At 37.7% G+C, this 21161-nt stretch overlaps 2 protein-coding genes across 4 annotated transcripts in view; one reads left to right on the top strand and one right to left on the bottom strand.

The window, feature by feature from the left end:
- Window positions 1–809: 809 nt before the first annotated feature.
- fgf20b (fibroblast growth factor 20b) lies at window positions 810–4791 on the bottom strand. Its single transcript, XM_033974306.2, has 3 exons — window positions 4283–4791; window positions 3566–3669; window positions 810–2555 (listed from the first exon to the last, which is right to left on the bottom strand). The coding sequence occupies exons 1-3, from the start codon at window positions 4587–4589 to the stop codon at window positions 2310–2312; spliced, it is 657 nt and encodes a 218-aa protein (XP_033830197.1). The 5' UTR covers window positions 4590–4791; the 3' UTR covers window positions 810–2309.
- Window positions 4792–5443: 652 nt separating this feature from the next.
- The window catches only part of micu3b (mitochondrial calcium uptake family, member 3b), a 31693-nt gene continuing 15975 nt past the window's right edge, over window positions 5444–21161 (top strand). For 2 of the 3 annotated variants that reach the window (XM_055224887.1, XM_055224888.1), the window contains exons 1-8: window positions 5444–5721; window positions 8114–8261; window positions 10364–10395; window positions 11232–11310; window positions 14822–14869; window positions 14946–15028; window positions 15115–15183; window positions 17501–17542. In XM_055224887.1, coding sequence (XP_055080862.1) covers window positions 5464–5721; window positions 8114–8261; window positions 10364–10395; window positions 11232–11310; window positions 14822–14869; window positions 14946–15028; window positions 15115–15183; window positions 17501–17542 — 759 coding nt within the window. In that variant the 5' untranslated portion in view covers window positions 5444–5463. Of the gene's footprint in view, window positions 5722–8113; window positions 8262–10363; window positions 10396–11231; window positions 11311–14821; window positions 14870–14945; window positions 15029–15114; window positions 15184–17500; window positions 17543–20052; window positions 20146–21161 lie in introns of all 3 variants that reach the window. The other variant, XM_033974263.2, reaches the window with a different exon arrangement.

The raw sequence follows: 21161 nt of genomic DNA on the forward strand, positions 1-21161 counted from the left end.
TTAGTAATGGCGTCCATAAAGAAAGACAACACAGAGCTTGTAAGTACGTTTATAAGTTTAAACTATAAAGAGCAAAGGAAAAACATGAAGGGAATGTGTCTATGTCAAAGGTATCAGTGTTGGCTCTTAAAAGTGCACGTAAAAATCTTGATAAACAAACAAAATTGACAGAGAGGGGGTGTTCCAATGGGGTACCAAGGCCTTATTTGAAACCTTTTTATGGAGATGTTGCTGGTTTGCCTGGAATGTTCCACAGTATAGCATTAATCTTATCTCTCTTCATGGAGTCAAGTAGGTAACGCAACCAGGCCAAGTTACAGATCTCTAGAAAGTGACCCCCCTTCACGGTAAGAATGCAGGTATTTATTTAGCAACAAAATACTTGTAATTGAACAAATGCTAGATACATTTAACGCCATACTTTGGAACTTTCCAAGCAAAGATATAACATCTCCATGGAGACAAGCAGGTGACAGAACCCCCATGAGAAAAGTTACATAGTGCACCTTTAAGAACATACCTAAATGGGAAAAAATGTAAGAATTCACAACCATCTAGGTTATCATAGTAATGTTTTAAACTTTATAACTATTAGATATTGCAGCATTATAATGACTGTACCTTTTGCCTGACAAACTCCTCAGAAACAAAGTGGTGTTTTATTAGAGAATTTATTTTCAACATTGTCTGAATCTTAAGACTGATTTTTGATTAACGCAACGTGTGTAATGTAACAGTGGCTGGTTATAGCATTTTGTGTTTAACATCTTCACAGTCAGCATGTTGTGGTACGTGTGTATATTGTTGTGTACTGGCCCCTTTTTCAATAGCATTCTCTTTTGCTCCTTACTGAGATATCCCATCTTAGTCAGCCATTTATGTTCATCTCGTAACATGGCAAAATGACCTGCCAGTGCTGCAGCCTTTAAGCTGGTAAACAAAGAATCAAGTCAGTGTATCTTTGTACAGTAACCAATAATTGGTTTACAGTATTTATATTTATTTAGACTGGCCTGTGACCTCTTGATGTCATAATGGGTATCCATATTTTGTTTTAAATTGTTAATCGTTATGACAACAGTCCTCATTTTTAATAATACTAAAACCCATGGATAGTGGGTTGTTTCTATAGCTGTTACCACTTGTATACGAACAATCGGTGTTATATGCAACCAATTTGACTTCTGGTGCTAAATAAAAAAACACCTCTGAAACTCAAACTCAATTGATCCATTCAAATATTTATATAATGAAGTTAGTGGAGGTTAGGGTAAAAATTTTGGGGTTAGCATTAGAAACTTGTTAGCAAACTTGTTAGGGGCGACAGTAGCTCAGTTGGTAGAGTGTTTGTCCACTGATCCATATGTTGGCGGTGTGATTCTAACTCACACAGATGAATGCTGTCGTTGTGTCCTTGGGCAAGACACTTAACCCACCTTGCCCTCAGTGTCTGCGTACACTGGTGTGTGAATGTGTGTGTGAATGGGTGAGTGGTTCCTTGTTGGAAAGCGCTTTAAGTGCCTTGAAGGTAGAAAAGCGCTATAGAAAAATGTGACCATTTACCATAATATTCCCCACGTGATTGGTGGTTATCACACTCTATTATCACCACTGCTGCAGCGAGACCCTTCGGAACCCTTAATGTCAGCACTGTACTATTTTCGACCTAGGTAGTACTCGATAAAGAAAGGGATACCTCGTTAAAGTGAGCAATAGGGGCTGTAGTCTGCAGTTGTCTCACTATTCAAACTCATGTATACAGTGCTTCAGTCTTTACATACACTTTTCTAATGCTTTTTCTATAATCGCTGTCTCTAACTGTAAAAATATATTCTCAAATAAATAAATATATATCATAAATATACGTATGCAAAGTGAATAAATAATTTCTTTTTTACATGTTGCTTTTTTTCTTGTCAAAGTTCAGGTGAAACGTAAGCAAGTTTCCTTCAAGCTCCACATTCCCATGTTATAGGGCTAGGACTGGGACAACAGTGACCAAATAATATAGCTCACTTATGCTTGCTTACTTCCTATAGGTATATATCCACCCGGGTGGAGTTAGTGTTTCCTCATTTCTCTTTCATCTCCTCTTCGTACTGAAACAAGCGCACCCTCAATCCAAGAGTATTTGGACGCTGTCTTCCTGACCTGTTGAGAGATGGTCTTTTTGCATTCCTCCAAGGGGCCCCATTGGCTCTATCCCTTCGGTAGTAGCAAGGTATATCCTCCTTTAACTGCTACTGTCTTATTCCAAGTCAGGATAGCTCATTTATTTTGGTAACTCCTTAACAAAACTCCATGCATTTTCAGCTATGTCCCAGGATATCCTTGTACAATTCAGGAACACGGTCCGGGTCCACAGGTCTTGGTAAAAAGTGTGTGAATTTTTGGTGTCTTCTAGATTTAGTCCCATCTCGAGGCGTCCCATCTTTGTTTAGTGCCACAAAGTAACGCGTCCCTCTGTCTACATTTTTGTACAAATTAGAGGAATAAGTGTTGTACCAGTTCTCCTCAAACTGCTCCCGGAAAATACACTCCTCTGTCAGTTTGTCCTGGGAATGACAAAAGAGAGTTAGAAGTGTCTTAAAGAAAGAGCAAAAGAAAATTCAATTCTCTCAACTGGACAAATCTTAGTAAAGAAACATAATTCAGATTTTTAGGCCTACTATTGTTATTAAAAAGATAAACTTAACAAAGGCCCATTGCGGAAAGTTTGCTGGAGAGAACTCTCCATGGAGATGTTATTGCCTCAACTGGAATGTTTCACATTATGACATTAAACATATCTTTCTACCATTTATTTTATTACAGCTGTTTTTATTGCTTCATAATACCTTGTAAATACATGCACTCTGAATGTGAGGGGGGTCACCTCTCTGCACATCTGACCTGTAACGTGCCTGGTGGTGTCACCAGCTTGTTTCCGTGGAGATAGATACATTTAATGCCATACTGTAGAACATTTTAGGCAAAGTAAAAATGTCTTCTCCATGCAGAAAAGCAGGTGACATATCTTCCACCAGAAAGGTTACACAGTGCACCTTTAGCAATCCATAAAAGTAGTCAAATAAGGTTTTTGTCAATAGATTTGTTAATGCATATATTTGTACAAAATAGCTATCAAACAGTAAAATCCCACACACAATTCCAGTGTTTTTGCAGTGGCAGTAGATGAAATAAATCTATAATTAAATGCAGTTTGCCACAGTTCTGAATGTACTTGTCCAGTGGAACAGATGATGTAACTCTTTGGTTGTTGCCTTTAGTCTTTGTAATTGCCATAATTGATTTTTAAAAAATGCACAAATTGCATTGCACACATATTTTAGTTGATTACTAAAATCATCCAGAGTGGTGAGTTGCAATTTTGATGGAGTGTGCAATTTATTGAAAAGTATTGCATGTACATAACTGACATCACCACTTTGTGCTTACTCCCTGTAGTTTGCCGGCACTAAATGGTTTAAAAGCTATTTACACAAATATATCACAGTACAAACACAAATGAATAGTAGTTTTAATAGAAAAGGTAATAAATATTGTAAATGTTTTTTGTACGTACTGATCCATAGAGCTCCCCCTTGTCGTTCATTCCCAGGTACAAGCCACTGTCCACTCCTTTAATGCTGATCAGCCCCACCGCCAGGCTAATGAACTCCAGGATCCCTGAAAGAAAGAGGTAACAGTTCAAAAATGGCTTCAGATGAAAGCGCATTTCAATGGCACTGATAAGTAAAGGTTGTGGTTTAATGCATCACATATCAAGGCGGAATATTGTGAATGGACAATAGAGGGCATTTATTTATAGTAGTGGTCCTGGAAGATCAGTCACTAAAGTTTTTTGTCTTAATATGTTGATGTTTGAACTTGAATTATATTTGTTGATTTGTTTCAGCACATTTCATTTTATTTACTTAAATATTGGTAAATAAATAAATGATAAAACTGTATCTAATAAAGTATGTCGACTGCAATACAAATAAGATGCACGGTGCAGATTTTACAAACGTAAGGATAAAAAAAACTGTCAGTTTTAATTTGCAAATTGAGAATGCAATGACTTATTAATGACAGATTTAGGTGGATGTATAGTATATAAAATAATAACTCTTTTCCCATTTCAATATATGCAAAACTATCAACATGGCAAAAGTATTCATGTCTTCACTTTTTATAGCCAAAATATGTGTGCTATTTAACCATACTCTACATATCAAATCAAATCTAGTGGATATCAACATGTCTTCCTGTTATATATCATATTGCATAAAACAGTTACCAAATCTGCTGTGGTCCTTCCTGGTCCCCTGCACAGTCCCGTCTGGAAGTATCTCCAGGTGAAAGCCCGTCCTACAGTAGAGCTGCCTCCGCCTCAGAATCCCTTTGAGGTGCGTGAGATCCGCTGTGGTGCTCCGGTAGAGCCTGTCTCCCGGTACGAGATGGTCCCCAAAAAGCGCAGGACCGTCCCCTTGCAGCGCGGGCAGGTAATAATGGGACCCCACCTGCGGTAAACCGTCCACACCGTGCAAAATGCCCCCAACTTCCCCTAAAGACAGTGCGACAGAGCCGGGCGCAGCTGCTGCCATTGCCACCCGGTGTAAAGTTCAATTAGGAGCGTATGCAACTACCTGGCTGCTACTATTTCATGTTGCGCGCACGATAAGGCGATTTCTTCAATTTAACATACGAGAAACGCACCAATATACGCTTTATCCTCACGTTTTATCCATCAATTCAAGCAATATCCAGTCATATAATCTGCAGAGAGGTCCATAAGGGAAGTGGTTGCTCTTTGAGAGTAGCGCAGGAGTAGAGGAGGAGAGGCGCAGGTAAACGACGCTCGTGGAGTGGTGGGGACTGAGTGAGGCAGGTGCAAAACCACAGGACAGAGAGGGGCGGGGCGGGCGGTGCAGACGTGCCCTGGCAGAGACTCACCTCCTTCTCCTGAAGCGTAAAATAAAAGGTAGAGGGACAGACGCGGTTAGTTAATAAAAAAACAAAACATTGTCAACACACTATGGTTACTTTATTATTGAGTTATAGGCACGCATAGGTAGGCTATCAGTTATTTTTTTGTGTATATCTGTGTGTTATTCCCGTGTTATATATAATAAGGCTAAACGGAATCATTATACCTAAGTAGCCTACAAATATTAACATATGTATAACCTTTTTCATATCAATTTATATTTAGAAGCCTATTTGAGTATTTTTCATAGCATTTTTTATAGTATGCATGGCAATTTATATGAATAATACTGGGAAATAAACAAAAAGCTGTTAATAGTATAGTATTTGAAAAAGGCACATGATTTATTAATTTGCTTTGCTGCTGTTGGAGAAGACAGTAGCCAATCTCTGTGGAGGGGCACAGAATTGGACACTACACCAGAGCCTGGTCGCTCCTCCGGCATTTCTCGCGTGTTTTCTCGCTTCACACGGGGCTGAGAGTTAACAGCCATGGCCGCCTTGAGAAGAACCGTCCTGGCTCTCGCTCATAATGTGAAGAAAAATACCCGGGCATTTACCGCGTCTGCAGCTGGAAAACAATCCGATTCAAAGGCGTTAAAGGCGGCGAAAGCTGTAGCGGCGCTGGGGACATGTGTCACAGCTGTGGGGTACTGCTACTACTACTACAGCTCCGAGGAGGGCAGAGGACGAGCGGGACTGACCACACGCACCGAGACGTGGTTCCTGCCTTCGGTCTCAGCAGATCAGGTACACTGGTTTGATTATATTTACATTACAACTCGGCTATACTATACGACATTTATTTCCTAAAACAACAGATTCATAAGTGACAGATGTACATAAATAAAAACGCAGTTGGCGATAAGTTTGTGTTGCCATGGGAGATAGAATTACACAATTATTCTCATAACAACGACGTAGCCTACTATCTACAAAGGAACTCTCCGTTACGTCGGTGCTGAAGGGCGTCCCCAGTCACGTGACCAAATATCAGCTGCCATAACCCCGAAGAGTGATCTAATTATAACCACATTAATTAGGTCACATCATTTGCACTTCATTATTGTACACTGTAAAGATTTTGAAGATGGCAGTAGTGGAATGTGTTCATTTGTAGTCATAGTTTTCCTTATTTTCCTTATTTGGGCAGTGAAGGTTCCATTTAAATAGTTGCTACAAATCTGAATCAGTCCAACATCCTTAGAAACTGAAAGAATATTTGGAAAACATTATAAAGGCTACTACTGCATGACTGCTGATTAATACAATAATGCTTTTGATTTAGTGCTTTTAGACACCCAAAGTGCTTCACAATAATAACACACAGTTCGCTCATGCAAACACAGACATACATAGAACTTTAAACTTCACAACTATGAAAAATAGTGTTTGACTAGAGGTGGGTGATGTTGACAAAAATGTATATCTTTTTTTTGTTCTAATAACGATATTCAGGCATTATTTTGTCAATCCCACAGACATTTAAATTAATAAGTTGAGGTTTAACTGTCAAACGAATGTGAAATGACTGTAAAATCTCCCACATAAATGCCGAAAGATCACTTTATATCCTTATTTAGAAGAAGGTTTAATCAACATTTTTTTTGCATCTATATATATATATTCAAACATTGCATATCTTCAAAACAACATTCAGAATATTATTTATATTTTGATACCTCGTATAAGCCTATCTGTTAGATGCTGGAGCTTATTTTTTGCTCATGGTATAAATAATTGATAATGTAAGTTGGTACTCCCACAAAACTTTGGCTTTGCTTATTACTATGTTTAACCACACGCAACTTATTGTGGCCAAATAACATTAGCGCAAAAATATCAATGGTGTAATTGCACCCTATTGTTCTTTTTTCCATACTGTAATTTATGTTGGACATTTCTGAAATTACTGAACAAATTGATTTAAATTTGTGACCCATGTAAAGAACTTTCAAAAGTCTTCGAAGGCTCCGGTTAATCCTCAGAGTTGTCCACAGCCAGTAGCAGGAATCTGGGGACAGGAAACCGGACACCAGACCCAGACGAAGGGGCAGCTGAGATGAGAGGTGGGGTAATGGCTTTGCTTAGGGGGGTATGCATTCCCATGGGCGTCTGCTCTGTGCCCACCAAACCTGGACCAGTGCCACCTCACAGATAGATCCCCTCTCTCTGCACTACCCTAGCCTCTGATCTGACCATTTGTAGGGACATTATCTACCACATGGCGAAGAAAAATAGGCCCAACAAGACTCACACGCACCCCATTACTGTCCTGTGTTAGCCAGGTTTTTTCATGACAGAAACAGGCTTGCATTGGTTTTATATAAAACATCTTTCAGGCATTATCATTATACTGAACATGATATGAAATATGAAAGTATTTGGGATGTACCAGTTTTTATATCACTTGGTAGGGTTTCTTTGCAGCTTATCTCTATGGAGAAGGCAAAAATAAAAGAAGCTCACTATATTATAACCAGCTTTTGCAATGCATCATATGGTTAGCTCTTAGCCCTGAAATGCACAGTGCTGTTGCAATAGGATGGTAAAAAGTACAATTTTGTTTTTGGCTAGCACTTACACCTCGCAGCAAGAAGGTTACAGGTTCGACCCCCAAGTTGCCCAGGACTTTCTGTGCAGAGCTTCATGTTTCCTGGATTTTTATGGGCACTCTGATTTCCCTCCTTTAACCCAAAATTAATTTTAAAACATATTAATACAAATAAAATAGTCTGTGCAATCTTGTCCATGTATGATCCATACTGGACAAGCTTTTGAGTGAAGACATTTTGTTTAAGGCACTATGCAGCAGCAATCTGACAGAACTAAAGAAGTCTTCACTCTAAAACTTTTGTCCAGTTGACAGAATAGAATTTTTCTTTTGATATAAAAATAAAATAGAAAAAATTCTCTAGCTAGTCCTGACCAAGTCTAGCTTAAGATCTGGAGATGAGTCTCTAGACGCTGCACTGCTGCTGACGGGTTGCTCCACAGCATTGAAGGATGGGTCAAATGCCGGACAAATTTTTGCGCAGGGCCAATAAAGAATACCTTAACCTTAACTTGATTACATATGACAAAATCTCAATTTCATAGTAAATTTGTTGCATCTTTTAAGTACATTTTCCATTTTTCCTAGGCCCGGACACCTCGCCTGGTTGATGGAGAGGTTTATATGTCTTCTTATGAAAATAGGTTCAGACTCTTCAGCTCCATAGAATATGATGGACAACTTTTCATGACTCCACTCAACTTTATCGAATCAGTCACTCTCAACGAACCAAAAAGTGAGTCCACCACTGTTTTTATTAAGCCATTATTGTTACTTTATGTTGTCTGATATTGTTATTCAGTCCAATTGGGTTAGTATGGACAAGTAGTAGAGTATATTGTAATCTAATCTAATTAATAAATGTATTATGTTTCCAGTATGCTACTTTAATGACGAGGTACCATTAGAACCGAAACAGGAAGTGCAAAGATCACGTATCACTGATTTTAGATTTCAGCTTGTAGTATCTTGTGTTATTATTAAATAGTTGAAAAAAATATATATTAAATGTGTGTGAAATATTGAAATACAGTTTGAGAAATGACTTGTCCTCAGTGTTATAGCCACGAAAAAATTGTAAGATGTGACCACAATCAATAATAATTCTCCGATTCCCAAAAGCAATCTTAAAGACTTAAATAATTTATGATACAATTTCATCTTTTTCTAGATAATGTGCTTAGCCTTAGTTCAAGTGAGGTTATATAGGTGCTGACACTGTCTTATTGACTAAATATTATTGTTATAAGCTAAAGACCAACACTCACAGTTGCTCACAGTGTAATCCTTAATCAACCTAATATATAACAGTCTATATTTCATTACTGGGTTCATTATGAGTACAGCACGCTCTGTTCTTCTGCTGACTCCTCCGTGCTGCACTGCGATGCTTTCACTCTAATTTACAGCTGAGAAAGCCATTTACTTGATTATGTTTAGAGCCTGCTTCCGTTCAAAATCACACTCAGTAACCTGTTTCTTTGCTATTTTTGCCTTATTTTTTGCTTTGTATTTCCTCTCTGCATATCCAATTTGACTTCTTTGCCATAAGGGGAATTTGTAAATAAACCCACTACATCATCTTGTTTGGCTCTTGGAAGATTCTCAAGACTGAATGCCAGCCTGTTGATTTCATTTATGTAAATTGTGAATTTTGCAAACAATTACTTTTGTAATAGATGATGGAATATTTTCAATTGATCAAGCAGGTCATATTGTAAAGACACTAAATGTATCCATCTTGCATTTATTCAATTACAAGGTGTTTTCAGTGTGTTTTTATTGGTCACAAATACATTGAATTGATCTGAGCTGTAACTTAGCCTAGTGTCACCTGCTTATCACCGTGGAGATTGGTGAGTTTTATGCCATGGAATTGTTGTGGAACATTCCAGGCGAAGCATTATTATCTTAATAATTCACTTTTTTGACATTGAAATTTTGGTGTTGTAATTGGTGTATACATAGAACAAATTTGAAGTTGCGTACATTACACTCATACATGCACAGACACTTTACTCTCCAAAAACAATGAATGTAACCCTCGCACTTGTCATATTCATCGCTCTCAAAAGGAAGCGTTACCAAACAATAGTGACTACAAATTGTTAGTCATAACACCTGCATATAGTGTACAGATACTCATCTTTACCAGCAACTCCACTTGTATGGCTCATTTATTTGGCAACACACTTTTAGGCAGAGACCAAACAATACACAGCAATGCCATAAACGCTACGATAAGCTTTTTTATTTTACAAGTTTAGGGTGAGTGACCTGGAAAAGGGCTGCACTGTCAAAACATGAACTCATTTCAGTTTATGTGGTGACAAAGAGGAAATCCATTTTTATGACTATTTTATGCATCCCATTTTGCATACATGAATACATGAATACATTTACTTCAAACTAAATATTACTCAAGTTATTCTCTATGATGTCTGAAAACTACTCAACTTACTCAAATAAATGTAATTGAATACTACCCACCTCTCAATCTAAGGCCCCATAGTTGCTACTGCTGTTGCAGTCCTCTCTGAAATAAACAAAAATGCATTTTTTTGTGTTTTTGTTGAAGAAAATAATACTGCCATTCATAATGTCATTCATAATCCATAGCCCCATCCAATCTCATCAAGTGTGTGACTGAGTGGTTATTGACTCGTCGTCCTGGTGAAATGCTCTGACTTTATGAGGTCTCTGTGTTATCACTGTTTTATAGAGGATCGGTATGCAGTCAGGGATGTGTCCATGTAAACAACTGGTTTCACTTTTAATTACCACATGTATGTTTATAATTCATTTACAAATGCTAACTGTTCCCTTTGTTTTGTTTAGGCCGAAAAGGATGGAGGTCCCTCACCAAAAAGGTGCATTTTCAACATTTCAGTTTCACTTCAACATTTATATGTGTAATTTGGCTGATGAATATTCTAATTATTTGGTTTTATTTAAAATTTCCTATCATATTTTTTACAAAGTGAGACAATCTTAAAGTTAATTAGTATACAATAAATACATTTAAATATATCAAATCTGTAGTCTTATTATTATCTATTATTTTATATACAGATGTAAAGTTATACGAAGGGCCAGTGAAGTAATCTTAGTAGCATAAAAAATCTATTTTGAAGTATGTTAAGTCCTCACTGTTCATTCAGACAAGTGTTCGATTAGGCTCATTTAAGTTTCATGTTTTTTGTATGTAACTCACAATGAAAGTCCTTAGTTACCTCATGTATTTATCATTATGAAGTTGTAATAACAAACATTGTATAGCTTTTCATTCATGTTTATTGTTGCATACTCAGTACAAAAATAACAGAAATCCATTATGCCCTATATAACAAAACTAAACTGCTAACTAAATATCTACATCTAACTTCATTCATTAATCAGCTTTCCACATTTACAAATCTGTTCGTATAATGTGACTGCAGTAGCCATTAGCTTGCTTAGTGGCTCAGCAAATTACTTTTGTTATCAGAGATTGATTGCATTCACTTCATTGACGTAAAAAAGCTACTGTTAAATCCTCCTAGTTTGGTTAGCACTTTTCTTTCACATCTTGCAGTCCCAAAGCAGCCATAATGGTGCTGGAAATACTGCACAGTCTTATGAACAAATCCCTTTTAATGCCTTAATTTTTGTCAGTCTCAAAATCCCCCTTGCATTGAGTGATCTTTGCTTTCTTCTTTTCTGTCAGGAATTAGACAAGATACTGTCAGATACTCCTCCTATTTGGAAAGGATCATCAAACATGTTCAGGAATCTCCGTGAACGAGGTAAAGCAACACTCAAAGCTTTTAATGTTTCTAATTCTCTTTATTTTTCAGCTTAAGGCGCCATATTTGTTGAGTGTAGAGTTGGGAAAAGTGTGTGCTATAAACGCTATCTTATCAGTGATCAGTCTGGCAACATTATGAAGAGGTGACGTTTGAGCAGGGACTGTGTAACCTGTAACTCAGGCACAAAAACAAACCCATTACAGACTCATAGGATTAAATGAAGGAAATACTTGTGTTTAACTTCCATGTGATGTTGATGTAAATACAACAAAAGGAAGAAATACTGGTCATGGCATCATGTTAAATTGGCATATCCTGTAATATTAAATGGTGATGGGGTGGGCTGCTATATTTTTGGTAAATTTTTTGATGAGTGTTTTTATTGAGAAATATTGTCTCTTGCATTAGGGAACGTCTGCTTATCACGCAAGTTTAATTTCAAGATCTCACTGGCAAATCAAAATATTAATATAATGTTAGTGGCACTTTACTACAATGGCAATGAATTCATTTCCTATAGGAAGAAAAACAGCAACGCACCATGGTCTATGTAGTTCCCTTAAATTTTCCATGCTGTTGCAGCAAAACAATATAATAGACAATGTTTGTAACCTATCTAGGTTTTTGTAAATTTTTGATATAATCACATACACTCTTAAGATGAATATAACAAGTGAAAACCTAAATCTTAAATACAAAACAATGCAGTACTGAACAATAGCTGTGGGATTGGTCTGTAACTTTATGCAGTTGCATGTGGTTTTCTGTGCACTTACTAATTAAATACTTAACTGTTAAAAGCTGATATTTGAAACATGCGTAAACTCAGTGTTGAAGAATTTCTGTGATTCATACCAGCTGGGAAAGTTCATTCATTCATTAAAAAAAACCCAAAAAACACCCTGACAGCAACAAACGCTTGCGCACCTTTTCATCCCACTGTTGTTTGGCCGGTACAGCCTCCAAATGACAACAGATCTGTAGCTTCAAAGCCCTTAAAGCTTAAATGGGTTTTTCAGAAAGAGAAAGAGGAGGAGGAGGGAAAATTTTAAGAAGATTCCTGACCAATACCACATACCTTCTCTTGTCTTCTCCTAAAGTATATGTTCTCAGACAATACAAAGAATTCCTCTGAAAGGCTTCATACCCCACTGCTGTCCCGAAGAGGTAACCCAATGCCGATTTGGGGGTTTACAATGCCCTGCGCTGATCAGGGGGCAGGAGGGGAGAGGAAGGGGGGGGTTGCAGAGGGGGGCATGCTCAAACATAACCGGGTTCAAACGTCCCCTCAGTCAGTAAGTGAACAAGAGCTTTGTCCCTAGATCAATCCAGCCCTCGCTATCCTCGACAAAGCCACAGCGTTTAACGGCAGGATTAAAAGGCCCAAATCCCACAGCTGGCACTTAGCTAAAGAAACAGCGAGGGAAGGAGGGAGGGGACAGAGAGTAGAGGGATAGAGAGCAGAGGGAGACAGAAAGACAGAGGGAAAGCAGGAAAAGAAGAGAGAAAGAGGGCATGAGAGAGAGGAGGAGAGAGGGGGAGAGAGGTGGGGAAGGAGAGAGAGAGGGTGAGTGAGAGGGAGAGAGAAGGAGGGATTGTGAAAAAGTAGAGGGATTTTGAACAGTGGTTTCCAAACTTTTCTTCCCAAAGATAATGTTTGGTTTTCTGAGGTAATGTTTGGTTTACAATAGAGCTAAACTGCAAGGCTAAACAAGGTTAAAATGAGACTAAATGGTAACCAAAAGATTTTGAAAAAAACACTGATCTAGAGAGAAATAGAGGGTAAAGGAAGAGAGGGAGGACAAGGGGTAGCAAGAGGTAAGGAGTGAGGAAAAGAGTTGGAGAAAGAAAGAGTGGGAGACAGAAAGACTTGCATAGAGATAGAGAGAGAGAGTAGAAGGAGACAGACAAACTGAAAGAGAGAGAGATTTTTTAACAGCATTAGTGGCAATACAACACATCTCACAAGATTTTTCTTCATTTTTACAATAACCTAGCAACATTTTGAACACACAAGATCATGTCCTATTCCTAAAGACTAGCGTAAAAAAAGAAAACAACTTAAAAATCAAGTTATGTATTTATCTTACTAGGTAGCCATTGAACTTAATTAGCTATCAATATTTTTTCTGTTGTGAGCATTTGCACCTACCATGTTATAATGTTGTTCCCTTATCAAAAACATGCCTGAAGAGATTTTAAATGCCATCCATGCATATTTAAAGCCATATGAACCATCTTGCACTCTAAGGACTTCAGAGACCGGCCTCCTGCTGTTGCCCAGAGTCAGGACTAGACATGGGGAATCAGTGTTTGTGTTATGCAGCTAAAATCTGAAACAGTCTTCCTGAAGATGTGAGACAGGCCTTTAAATCCAGGCTCAAAATGGTTCTGTTTAGCTGTGCATATGACTGAAAGGTTTTTATTCTACAATTTTATGATGATTATTTATGTTTTGATGTGTTTGTATTGTGATTTTAATATCTGTTTTATGCTGTAAAGCACTTTATGTAAAAATTCTGCTATACAAATAAACTTGCTTGTCTTGTCTTGTTAGCAGTTAATACCCCATAGAAGTAAAATACTCCATCTTTAATCCAGATTCAGATCTTCATAGCTTCATTTGAACATCTCAGTAGCTCCTTTTCTCAAGATCATTTCCCATAACACATGGAGCAGTCACCCAGAACTATCTCGCCTCTTTTCTTCATCTTTGGGCTCAAACAAAAGCCGGAGAATGCTTTCAGGAGCAGAGGGCACAATCCTCCAAAAGTACTCGGACACCTACCCTTCCCGTATCCACATCCCAACACAAAAGGAGCTGAAGGATTGAAACATGCAACAAAAAAACACTAATCGCTCTTTTTCAATCAGACAAATCGCTCGGAAATGTCCTACACCTTGTTAACTAAACAGGATCAGAGGCTGTGGACCTTACATTTGTTTGGGTTAGTGTTTGAATTGGTCAGCTCAATAGAAGCCTGTGTTTAGTGTGAATAGAGACACCAAGGCATGAAGTCAGAGGCACCTTTAAAGATGTTATCAGGGAAACAGAGCAGATTACCTGAGTGTTAGGGCTGCTGTTTGTAGAGATGGCTTATTCAGGATGACACATTATTTACCATACATACCATTTAAAAGAGATGATTTGGCTGTAATGCACCAACAAGGTTTAACATCAAACTCAACAAGTGCTTAAAGATGGTTTAAAATTACTGAAACCTATTGTTTAAAGTTATGTAGAAACATAATTTTAAATAGTAATGTAAGAAGCAATATGCTATTTGGATTTGTAAAAGTTCTAGTGTATATTATATCTTGTTATAGAGCTGTAGTCGAAGAAATTTGGTTGCCATGGCACTGACAAAAGCTTGCAAAATTATTAGGAAAGTTGGTACACAAAAAAACAAAACAAAAAAAACTTGGTCAACTAAGACTCCCAACAATGTTACATCCTATAGTATTTTGTTTATTCTATGATGAGTTAGCATTGTTTACTTTCTTCTAGGTGTCATCAGCTATACAGAGTACCTCTTCCTCATCTGCATCTTAACAAGTCAGTATAATCAATGATATACCATTTATGAACCATCAGTGTTTTCTGAATATTCCAAATGTTTGTCTGATTTCAGAGCCTCATGCTGGATTCAGGATCGCTTTCAACATGTTTGATGCAGATGGAAATGAAATGGTTGACAAAAGGGAGTTCTTGGTGGTAGGATCATGTTTTTATTTATTTAAAAAAATCCTCTATACATCTTTTAAAATCATCTATTGGCACATTCATTATTTTTCTTTCAGCTTGAAGAAATTTTCCGCAAGAAAAAGGAGAGAAAGGGAGTAACAGAGGACGGCGAAGGGTCTGAACAGGTATGAACTGTGTTATGCATGAGATAAAAAGCAATTGTTATGGTTATGTCAGTTAATTGCCATTTTCAAAATTGCATATATTTTCTTCTATACTAGATGTAGAAATAGAGATGGGTAGGCATGGATAACTATGGTAAAGGGAATAGCAAATATGTATTGTCTAAAAAGCATCACGAGACATGCTTTAGATAAAACTTTGTTGGTCACACAATGGGGAAATTACAGTATTGCATACATAAAGTTCAATCAAAATCAAGATAACTATTACAATACTTAACAATACACATAAATGCTAAAACAACACTGCTAGTAAAGTTTTTTTTGTAAACTATTGTTATAAATATAAAGTGGCTAGGACTGTATTTATGTAGAATGCCACATGTGGACCAGAATAAACAGCAGGTCAAATGCAGGTAGAATACACTCATTGATATTTGTGCTGCATGATTAATTCCAATCGAAACGCAATTTCAATGGATGCAGTTAGCAAACTGCTAAAACTGCAATTTTTGAGGTACCATAATTTCCTCCACAAACCACAAAATATACATTGCATTTCACATTATTCACATTACATACATTATTCTGCATAAAAAACTGCTAACCCATATTCTATTCATATCCCACCCACATATTCTGAAATGTGATTCTTGTATCAGTTCATATTTCAGTCTCTTGGTCAATCCTTCTGAATGCACTTAAAATATGAACTTGTGAAATGTGAAATTATTAAAACTATATTGCATATCCAATCATGATCGCAAAAAAAAAAAATCCAATTAGATATTTTTCCCAAATCATACAGCCCTAAAAATCCTTCCTGGCATCCCCTGATGATGAAATATAAAAAAATCATAGCCTAGCTGTAGCTGTAGTTTGAGCCATGTTTTTTCCTCGATGTCGCAGAGGTGAGTGTGGTGGAGCAGGGTGAAACTTGCCCCTCTTTCATCTGGAGGTGAGGCCCGGAGCCCGATGCAGGTGGATGTAAACAGACCAGAGTGCAGATAAGAGCCAAAGCTTTGAGGTCTTATCACACAAAACCCAACCATAGACTTAGACCAACGCACGGCCCGCAGAATCATCAAAAAGATTATTAGAATAGGCTCACAAGATTTGAAATATAGCACAGCATCGCAGCAGAGGGCTTCCCAATCAGCTTACAGGGAGAGGAGGTAAATATGCAGAAAGGTCAACGGTGTCGTGTTGTTGTGAACCATGAGAATTACACTTGTATAATATTGTATTTGTAGTTCAAAAGCTATGTCTCTACATTGAAAACATAATGAAAAATGTTTTGTAAAATGAAATTGGATAGGGTTAAAAATGAGTCTGTCTGTTCATATTATATTTTTTGGGGATAAAGATTCCAAACAGAGAGGAGGGAATGTGAATATATGGTACAGAGGAGGGATGGTTAATATATGGTACATGTTAATGCCATATGAACCATCTCGCACTCTGTGGACTTAACAAACCGGCCTCCTCCTGGTGCCCAGAGTCAGGATTAAACATGGGGAATCAGCGTTTTGGTTTTATGCAGTGAAAACCTTGAATAATATTCCTGAAGATGTGAGACAGGCCTCTATTTTGACAGTGTTTAAATCCAGGCTCAAAACAGTTCTGTTTAGCTGTGCATATGACTGAAAGGTTTTTATCCTGCACTCTTCTGTTTTAATATTAATTGATGATGATTATTTGTGATTACTTATGTTTTGATTTGTGTGATTTTAATGTCTTTCTTATTTTTTGAATTACTTTGTGTACAAATTCTGCTATGCAAATAAACCTGCCTTACAGAGGAGGCACAGAGAATATATGGTGTGACAGTGAATATGTGCTCACTCAGTTGGAGTGTTTGTCCACTCATCCTAAGGTTGGCAGTTCAAATCCCACTCAAAACATCATTGGCTGAGTGGTCCACCTTCCAGCTCCCACAGATGAATGCTGCTGTTGTGTCGTTGGGCAAGACACTTAACTTGCTATGCCCCCAGTGTCTGTGTACACTGGTGTATGAATGTGTGTGTAAATGGGTGAGTGGTTCCTTGATGTAAAGTGCTTCGAGTGCCTTAAAGGTGGAAAAATGCTGTATAAAAATGTAGCCATTTACTATTTACAGAGGAGGGAGAGTAAATATATGGTACAGAGGGGAAGAAGGATGTTGAGGTTAGAGCTTCCAGGAAATATGGATGTAGTGAAAGAGCCCAATCATGAAACAAAAGTAGAAAAACACAATCAATTAAACTCTCGCAATTCCAATGTGTCCAATCTAAACTTATAAATGCTTATATTTTATTTATCTTTTTTGTTTTTCTCACAGATATTACAGCTCTACGGCCACCACAAACCTCTCCAACCCACTGTATGTATTTAAGCTTGTTTCTCGCTCCTCTTTGCATGCAGCATTGTATTCTGTGATTGCTGTTTATTCCCCTAAATGCCACACATGAACTGTCTAAACCATAGCCTGTATTTATCTTGTCCAGGTCTATTGAACCCCATTTACTTTCACTGAAACGCCTCATAGCATTCCCCTTCTTTATTTGACACATTTTTCTTAAAGGTTTTGTGGAGAGATGATTTATGCTTTGGTCCGTCTTGTCATCAACGGTCCACTTCAAAATGCTCTTAGCCCAAAGACTGACAACTTCACCAGGACCCCCTTGTTTTATTTTTACAGTTTCTGGTGGAATTTGGGGCTTAAGTTACTTTTTGTCATGGCTTTGACCGTGAAAGCTTAAACTTTTTTTTAGAGGAGCTTGAGAGAGCATTTTCTAGGCGTGTCCACAGTGTTTTGATTCCTCTAGCGTTGCAATTCAAAAGTTACATTTTTGTTCAGTCGTGTCCCAAAGTGGGTAGTTTCTAGCACAATACTTTTACTTAGGGCAGGGTAATATGGGGAAAAAAATGTATCATGATTTATTTACCTTATAGTCCTCCAGCATTTGAACTCTGCTCCACACATGTCTGCTTGCTTTTACTGACACAGGATTGGCTGTGGACCTCTCGATTCAAAAACCCCATATCATTGACGATTAGATATGACTGATTCACAATCTGTTGATCTTTCAATAAATTGCCCAGCCCTACGTTTGCTCCTACTTCTGTCACGTTGTTATTGAAATAAGTTTGCTTACTCCTCCAATATCAAAACATATTTAATTTGAACATTTGTCTTTCTTGCACTGCTTCCTCACATATAGTTAAATCTAGTGGGCCTTTAACTTCAAATCACATCCTATCACATCTAAACCTTTGCTTTTACAATCACTGAACTGAAGAAGCCATGTGTATGAGACGGCAAAACGTCTGCATTGAACTGAATTGAATTTTCTTCTGCTATGGAACCTACCTGAACGACTGAGGGATTACACAGACATCTTACAATTACTCTGCGTTGCAGTTTCCACCAAATACTTTTTTCCTACTTGAAGTAACTGTAGTTGTTAGACAGTCTTCCCACCAGTCCCTTTTGTGGTCGGAATTCCCCTTACATTTGGTACTGAGCACATTTTCAATGGAATAAACTTTATAGAGTTGTCAGTGATTAGTTGTGGTTTCTTGTTGTAAATCTTTCTTTGATTTGTTTCATCATGAACCCTAAATGCAAAAACACAAAAGTGAATGAGATAAATACATACTATGTGATTACCTAACAACCATTTAAGAACAGTGTCTTCTTAAAGTGGTGTTGTTTATATAGGCATTTTAGATCTATTTCAAACCAGTCAAAATCAATGTATTGCCAACCAGGTATGCATAAATACACCTGTAATTGAATAAATGCCAAATTTGTTTAATGCCATACTGTGGAATATTTTAGACAAAAGGAGTACCTAGCTGGAGGATTAGTCTATTGTGATAGATTTTTTTTGTTTGTTTAGATAAGCTTAAGAAAACAGTGTAAGCATATAGCTGCTTATCGTTTATTCTCCATTAGAAAACCACTTTCTCTAATGATGCTTTCTCAATCTACTGTGTACACTGTAACTGTCTGATAGTGCTGCAGCTTGTACACATGTTCATCTTCTCACCCCTCTTTTGCTGTTTCGCTGCATGTTTTGGACTTTTGTTTGCTGTGAGTGCCAAGAGAATGCACACTCCACTGCAGCCCCCCTCAGCCCCCCTCAGCCCACTCTGATTCTGCTTGTCTGCGCTGTCTGAGAGGGGTGGGCGATATGACAAAAAAATTCAATTCACAATTTTGTTAGAGACTACATCATGAATACAAATGATCAAGATTCATGTATGGTAAGTAACGTTATATTGCTTGAAGAGGTAACTAAAGCTAGCTGCTTCTTCTTCTGAAAGTCCACACTTTCAGACGCACGCAGTAACTTAATTTGCCGGTCAATCTCTCAGAGCATGAAGAAAGCGGGTCAGAAGAGGTGTTGGGGTAACGTAGATGTTATGTCTGCGTTTATGCATAGAGATACATTTAACAGAAAATAACTATGTAGGCATGCACTGATACCAATACTGGTATTGGGATCCAGAAGAGTTTGCTGGATCGGGTATTGGCTCAAAGATATGGGTTCAGTTAATATCCTGCTTGGGCCTATAAATTTGTCATAGTTGGTCCAGAAAGGCTCATAATATTTGAACTTTTGTCTATGCAAGGCAGTTATGTAATAACTTGTAGGTGAATAACAACTACATAACACATTTGAATTAGATGTTTTTGTTTAAAGGAAATATATATCCCTCCCGTCAGCAGCTTTCCCTCCACCATCATGTTTCAGTCTTTTCCCTCATTCTCCGTTTGAACCATGGATCATGAATTTTCTAATATGCATATTGTGATGTGTGTGCTAACTTTTATGCTAATATTTATGCTAATGTTTGTGCTAACATTTGCTTGGATTGCTGCAGCAGGTCCTTGTGAAAGGCACTGGGCATGTGGACGACACAGGCATGTGGAACACACACAGCACGAGTCAAGTGCTGTTTTCTGACCTCACTGAGGTTAGACCCTGAATCTATTAAAATAACATGAGGTTAGACACTGCCTCATAACATCACTCAGTATGAATACACCTAAAAACTTCATATTTACTTAACTGGACTAAACCTTAGAACTCGGCAATGAATCACAAATTAATTTGTGTTTATTATGAAATAGGTTTGCCTCTGCGGACAAGGGTTATTTTGCAAAGTGCAGGGGACAGGGAAGTAACAATATGCACTTTAGCAAGAGTGAGATGGAGAACAGTTATTCTTATAGTAGGTTTTTAAATAGGATTTGATAAGCATGAAAATGTTATGAGCTTCACCTGCAACTGGCAGTCACTGTGGACTTCAATTAAAATCAGTTAAAATCATAAGTGTCCAAAGAGATGTAGGTTTTATTTTTTGGCCACATCGCCCAGCCCTTTGTCCTACTTTCTGATCAAAAGGTGTAGTCTTGTCTGGCCAGACAACTGGATCATAGCATCACCAAACCTGCCACCACCAATAATGTTATCTATCTACTGTTTTCTCCCATAAGCAGCTCCGGTCCTGTAGAATGAACAGTGTAGGATGAGTCTGCCGTCAAGCCTGCAGCAGAAGAATCAGTGAAACATTAACCATTACAGTATAAATGGCTGATCTGTCTCTGTCTATTAACTCACATCTAACTCAAACCTGCAGCTCAGATAAAACATGGCAATGTTAATGATCAGCCAAAGTCAATGTCCATCAAATATAGTGTAAACCAGAGACCACCTTTTGCATGCTCTAGTTATCCTTTTTATAGCAGCATCTTACAACAGTCTAACCGTAAGCAGGGCTGCACCAGCGTTTTTTTCCAGCAAGTATTGTGATTAGATTTATGATTTAAGGTTAAAAAGTAAGATTCTCTTCAGAGTGCACATTGTAAAGAGCTCCGCGAGCAATCACATTTGAGAGGAGACTGAAATCTGAACAGATAAACTAATACAAGAATCTCATACATTTCAAAACAGTTTGTAGAGGTCTAAACTACAGCTGCAACAAGACTT

Source organism: Periophthalmus magnuspinnatus, chromosome 10 (assembly GCF_009829125.3).
Source record: "Periophthalmus magnuspinnatus isolate fPerMag1 chromosome 10, fPerMag1.2.pri, whole genome shotgun sequence".
In the NCBI taxonomy this organism is placed as follows: domain Eukaryota; kingdom Metazoa; phylum Chordata; class Actinopteri; order Gobiiformes; family Gobiidae; genus Periophthalmus; species Periophthalmus magnuspinnatus.